Source organism: Diceros bicornis, chromosome 17 (assembly GCF_020826845.1).
Source record: "Diceros bicornis minor isolate mBicDic1 chromosome 17, mDicBic1.mat.cur, whole genome shotgun sequence".
NCBI classification, from domain to species: domain Eukaryota; kingdom Metazoa; phylum Chordata; class Mammalia; order Perissodactyla; family Rhinocerotidae; genus Diceros; species Diceros bicornis.
Window position 1 is genome coordinate 16,368,948 of NC_080756.1, and position 6,487 is coordinate 16,375,434.

General features: G+C 55.3%; 1 protein-coding gene across 1 annotated transcript; it reads right to left on the minus strand.

Moving 5' to 3' along the window:
* Positions 1-1,173: 1,173 nt before the first annotated feature.
* HOXC10 (homeobox C10) lies at positions 1,174-6,182 on the minus strand. Its single transcript, XM_058558080.1, has 2 exons — positions 5,432-6,182; positions 1,174-2,273 (listed from the first exon to the last, which is right to left on the minus strand). Exons 1-2 carry the CDS (start codon positions 6,180-6,182, stop codon positions 1,996-1,998), a joined length of 1,029 nt encoding a protein of 342 aa, XP_058414063.1. The 3' UTR covers positions 1,174-1,995.
* Between the last annotated feature and the right edge of the window lie 305 nt (positions 6,183-6,487).

The following is a 6,487-nucleotide window of genomic DNA, read 5'->3' on the forward strand; positions in this document are numbered from 1 at the left end:
CTCTTGAGCTGGGTCCCCTGTCTTGTCCATCTGGCTCTCCTTCTAGATTCCCTCTAATCCTCTCCCTCTCTCTGCTTGACTCCGGCTTCCCTGCGTCTATGGGTGGCCGAACCAGGGCGCCTGTGCTCCAGAGCCTCTTCCAGTCAGGCCATTTGCCTGGCAAAGCCCCACGGCCAGGGAGCGTGGGGACCAAGAGCCAGGATAAGGCTCACATCCAAGCCAGCAGAAAGCAGGAAAAACTAAGCTTCAAGCTCCAACCCTCTCTAGCCCACCCTCTCTGCTCCCGCCAGCAGACACACCAGACTGAGCGACATCTAGACCCATGTGTCGACCTCGAGGCGACCCTAAGTGCCCGCATAGAGAAAGAAGCCAAAAACCACCAATTTACCCCTTTAACTGCCGAACCCCACGGCAATGGGCCGAGGACGGGAGGAGAGGGAGCTCACGGCCACTGCCCTCCGCTGCGGGCGGCCACAAGGCAAGCCTGGGCTCTCAGCAAGCACGGATGCCCGAAACACCTTCCTTCCTGCTCTGCCCACTGCGCACCAGGCACCTGGGGACACCGCTAGTCCCCACTCCGCCGCCAAGAGAAGAACAAGAAACCGCTTCTCTTACCTTGTCGCTGCCTCCTCCTCCTGCCGCTGCTCATGCTTCTGCTGCTGCTGTTGAGGGGGGGTGGCTGATCTCCTCGTCCCCCTCCGGCGGTTAAGTTTATTCCTCTCCTTAGATAGGTGGGGGGCTCTTGGGGTTCCCCCCAGCAGCGGTGGGGTGCGCCGGGCCCAGCACCCCAGGCAATCAGATCCGTCTGCTCCTCAAGATTGCAGTTTGCTCTCTGCCTCTTTCCCTCCTCCAGTCACCTTTAAATGCATCTTTTACTGCAGCACCACATTATATTTGCAGATCATAAAATCCACCTCTCGCGCGCACCAAGACCGTCCTGACATTACTGTTTTATGACCTTGACTTATTGTGGTCACCTGGATAATATTTAAATCAACGTTATGGTCTCTCACTTACATTAAACCCGCCAAGAGACGTTCTAGAAAGGCTCTAGGAGATGAGTCAAACAGAAAACACACACATCCACACACTCAGCCTCTTTTTGGGGGAGGGGGTGTCGCTAAAAAACACTAAAAACAAAAAACCACCCATTTGAGGATTATGATTCTGGAAATTTATTAGGATTTTTTTCTCCATTAAGGAAGCTACATGCAAAAGATACAACATACAGAATATCTTTAAATAACACAACTCCCAGACAGGGACAGGGGGATATGTGGGGGGGGCATTCTGTCTTTGCTTCACTATGTTCTATTTTTAATTTTTAATTTTTTTTTTGTTCCTCTGGATGGAATTTCTGAGATATCAGTGGATGGGGAATGTGGGGGTGCTGGGAGGATGGGAGAAAAGCAGAAAGCAGTACAAATACGAGACTTCAAGCAGATTCTCAGAGCGACTGGGAGGTAAAGACACGGAGAGGGGTTTTGTGGAGGCGCTGGGCGCTACAACAAACACACAAACACTAGCCGAACTTTCCAAAACGTCTATTATTCTAAGAAGGAAATGCAGCAAGGAAGGAGCGATTCTGACTGTGCTCTGCGAGATTACAGACCTTCTCTGGTTGATTTTTGTCCTCTTTTTTCCCCTATAATCGGGTGGATTCGACCTTAACTTTGCAGGGAGAACAGGATGCTGTGTGTGAGTGCGTGGATGAGTGAGGGGTTGACACACACACCAGCCACACTCCCACCCTCGGCTATGCTGGCACACCACACCCCACAGCCGGCACCCCATTTCTCCTGCTTTAGGAGGATGCATCTTCGCAGCACGAACCATAGGTCCCTTGGAAGGAGAGTCTGAGGTCTTTGCCTTTTTTGCAGGCGCGTTGCATTTATACTCAGGGAGGAAAAAAAAATATACCACCAGGCACAAAGGGAGGAGGGCGGGGAAAGGAAGGAGGGGGAAGAGAGGGGAGGGGGAGGGGATGCCGCGCGCTCAGGTGAAATTAAAATTGGAGGTCAGTTCCCGGATCCGATTCTCTCGGTTCATTTTCTTGAGTTTCATTCTGCGATTTTGAAACCAGATTTTGACTTGTCTGTCTGTAAGGTTAATGGTCTTGCTAATCTCCAGGCGGCGCTCTCGCGTCAAATACATATTGAACAGAAATTCTTTCTCCAATTCCAGCGTCTGGTGTTTAGTATAGGGGCACCTCTTCTTCCTTCCGCTCTTTGCTGTCAGCCAATTTCCTGTGGTGTTTTCTGCCTTTATCTCCTCTGTTAAAAATAACATTATTTACATAAGTATCCCTCGAAGAGGCAAACCCTCGCAGCACGACTCGGCCTCTGCCAGCCTGCTGTGGGGGCGGCTGAGGAAGCACAGGGAACTGCTCTCACCCCACGGGCCTAGCTGGTGGGGTCCTCTTGGGTTCAGGGCTCTCAGAATTTCTTTGGAGTCTAGACTTACACGGGTGAAAGACAGAGGGTTCATGCCTCCAAAGCGTTTATTAAATTTAAATTACCCAAATTCACCTTGACCTAGCAGATTCTGAGTACTCCCACTCTCCCTCAGCTTGCTGACCCTGCTGGGTGCTCTGAAACCTCACCCGGCCTTCCCTCCTCTCTGTTCCCTTCCAGCTGTGGAGAGCTCCAGCCAGAAGGATCAGCATTTTCCAGGCCCCACACCGGGTTGCAGAGTCCACCCTGCTGTCTAGAGAAATTCCCAGAGAACTTTGACCCCGTTCAACTCAGCGGAGGGACGTCGCCCCAGTCTCTGCTGCCAGAGGCCATTGCAGCTGTCCCTGCACCAAACCCCCAGCGCTTGCTCCCACCTGAAGTGCCACAGAGCAACTCTGCTCCATTCGATCTCCCATTGCCAGCTCTTCCTCTCCTGGCCACTTCCCCCAGGTGTGAGTAGCAGAGGCAGGGGGCTTGTGCAGGCAGCAGAGGTCAGGGGCAACAGCTCTGGGGCATGCTGAGGGGTCCTCAGACAACTGCCCTGGCCGTAGGACCTAAGGTCAAGGGAGAGAGATATCCTGAGGAAATGCAGCCTCCTGGAAATCTCCTGCTTAGTCTATGCAGACATGTATGCCTGTATGTCCATGTGTATTCCTGCACATATGTACACACACATAGGCATGTACACATGTGTCTATTTCTATAAGGAGATACTATAGAATAGTGTGTATTTCCCTTTATCTTATTGATAGCGTCTCTCCCTGGCACATATTCTTGCTGAAATGGACCAGCCTTCTTCCTCAAGCAGCAGAAGAGACCTTGGCCATATTTTCTAGGGAAAAACTCAGAGTCCAGAGACCCGAGAGGCGCACCCAGAAAAGGACTCTGCTGATGGCTCTGCGCTCTATCTCCCCTCTGTGCCAAGCGAAACTGCAAGGTTCCTGGGTCTTGTCTTGATGGGGAGTGGAGTGGGGGCCCTAGGAGAACCAGGAGGCACCAGAAAAATGCAAACTTGAGGCAGTGGTCTAAAACATCTGAACGTCCCTAATTCTGCTCCCACCTCTGCACCTGCAGCCTCCTGCCAAATTGTTTAAAGGCTCTCCACTTCTAACTTTGTCCTGTTTATTTTCGTAGTGGTGGTGTTGGGTTTGGGGGGGAGAGGGGAAATTACAAATGGGGAAGTCTGACCAAAAGCCTTCTTGCCTCTAGCCTGGTGGAGACACCAAAATGGGAGAGGAGGAGGCAAGAAGGGCACAGGCAAAGTGCAGACTAAGAGGGGTTAGTTGGGGTGGGAGGGCTTAGGTTGCTGTGTGGAGGGCAGGAGAGAAAGAGGAGCCTACTGGAACGGGGGCAGTTTGAGTTAGGAGGTGGACTTGTTAACCTTGACTTTGCTTTTGGTGGGGCTAGGACGCAGCTTTTCCTACCCAATATGTACACCCCAGCCAAGCTCAGGGTCTGGGGAGAGGGTATAAAATTAAACTTTCATGCTACACACGTGCTACAACGAAGCCTTCGTGGGTGTGTGCGCCTCACTCTCCTTTCACCCTCACGAACACAGCTGGGCTCATCTTCTGGCCAGGGTCTCCATGGCTGATCTGCGAAGGCCACCTTTTCAGAGGAGACCCAAGAAGGCGAGGCTCTGCCCTTGCCCGCCAAAAGAGTGCATGTGTGTGTGAGCGGGCATGCGTGAGTGTGCGCGGAGCATGAGAGAGGGTGTATGTGAGTGTGACACAGGTCGCCGCCAGGCATGCGTGTGCGCCGCATCCATATACAAAGCGCCACAAGATGCAGGCCGCCCCCAGTCTGCTCAGCTCTCACTCTCTCATCTGCCTCTGCGCCCAGCAAGCGAGCCGCCTGTCTCACATACAGCTTCCAGCAGCCAGTGCCGTGGGGAGCAGGTTTATCTCTCCCCTCCCAGTTGGGCCTTTTCTGATGCTTTTTGCTCCAACTTTTCAGGGAAAGCCGGTCCCCTCAGCCTCCCTCCACTGCTCCCTTTCCTCCACATTTTTCCTCCAGGTGTCAGAGGAAGGTCCTGGAGGCTCCCAGTTCCTGCAGCAGAAATGAGTCTTGAACCCTGAGCTTGAACTCTGGCTAGGCTTTCTCTCTCCAACCAAAACCACAATGAAATCCAACCGAAGCCACACTCCCTTCCTGGAGAAAACCGCCTGCCACGCACACAGATTGCCCAACCACTCATTTGTAAGCTGCTTTTGGAAACCAACGGAAATTTTTTTTTAAATTCAACTAGAAAAAAAGGAAAAGAAAAAAATTTAGAACGGGAGACAAAAAACTTACAAGATTCCAGATGCCCTATTCCAACGCCATACCCAAGCCAGGCGTCTGGGGTAGGGAGGAACGTGGCGGGCAGCCCTTCACCTCCACCTCTTCCGGCCCCTGCCCCGCTGCCCGAGGCCCCCGGCCGAGCCAAAAACCGCAGGAGCGCAAACCACACGCACAAATCAGACCCACAAACAACAAATCGCGCTTCGCAGGAAACAATTTTCAAGTGGGAAAACGCAGTAAAGCGAAATCCCCTTTCTCCCAAGCCTTCCCTAGTCCCTGGCCCAAGATCGCCATTTTAAGCTTTTTGCAAGCCTCTGACCTTAGCGGGGGGGGGACATCAGCCCCCCTGGACACCAGCGTAGAACAAACAAACCAAAGCCAGCAAGCGCCCGGGAGCAGTCACTCGCCCTTGGCAGCACCAGGCGCCTGCAGGCTGCCCCCGGTGCGCACCATCCCCGGTCTCGGCGCCCACGGACGCTGCCTGCCCGGCACCTCCACTTCGCCGCTTACCTTCCCTAGCCAAATGACGCGCTACCAGCCTGGCGCTCAGCAGACACGAGTCGCCAGCCGGGGTCGCGTTCCGGGACCTTGCAAGGCCTCCTCGGCCCAACCCTCCCCCAGCCCCCGCCCCGGCCCCGGCCATGAAGACCAAGTGCCCAAGCTCCCCAGCCGGGCCGCGGCCCGGGCGGCCTTACCTTTCGCTTCGTTATCCGAGGTGTCTGGGCTGGAGTCGGCGTTTTTGGCCCGCTCCTTTTCGCTCTCCAAGGGGCTGCCTTTTGGCCCCGCCAGGCTCTGCTCGGTCTTGATCTCATTGGGGCTGGGGGTCTGGCTGTCGGACTTGGGGGTCTCAGGGAAACTCACTTTGCCCCCGAGCTGGGGCGACTCCAGATGTTCGGCGCGCGGGTTGAGACTGGCCCGCTGCTCGAAAGGGGCTTCGAAGTCGTTGGCCCCGGCACAGTGGGGCGGCTTGTCCAACGCGGAGTAGCTCGGGCTGGCGCGGTAGTAGCTGGGCACGGGCACCTCGTGCTCCCCGAGGCAGGACTCCTGCAGGGGGTGGGAGTAGAGAGCTGCCTCGGGGCCACTTTTCGCCCGCTTCTCTGCGCTGTACATGCAGCAGACATTCTCCTCCTTGACACTAGGTGGGTAGGAGCAGGAGGACAGCGGCCTGCCAACAGGTTGTTCCAGGCGGTAGGAGGCTTTGGGGTCGCCCCAGGAGTCCAGCTGCGAGAGGTAGGACGGGTAGGTGTTGAGGGCGAGGTTGGGGCTGCTGCCCTCGTCCCTCTTGGAGAGCGAGGGCGCGAGCCCGCAGCCCCTCATCACCCCGCAGTTGAAGTCACTCCCAGCTTGCATATACATGCCTGCGCTCCGGCTATAGCGCTCTCCTCCGCCCGGCGCAGCCAAGGGCTCCGCGTACGAGTTCGGAGTTACATTGCGAGGGCATGTCATTTTCAGAGAGAGGGGTTTTTAAGGAGCAATACTACAGCGGAGGAGCTGACATCTTTTTTTTTCCCCATCCGGGAGGGGGGGCGGTTGGAGGGGCGGGAGGGAAAAGAAGGGGAGGGGGGGAAATATCAGCTCCATAATTATCCGCGTATTCGGTCCTCACCATGTGACGGCTAGACCAATGGGATTTGAAAATGGCCTTGATGATTCAGACGGCCGTGACGTCAGCGGGGTCAAGTTGTCGGCAGGCGGAGCGCCCAGCGTGGAGTAACAGCGCCACCTAGCAGCCGCCTCGGGGTAGGGGCGCC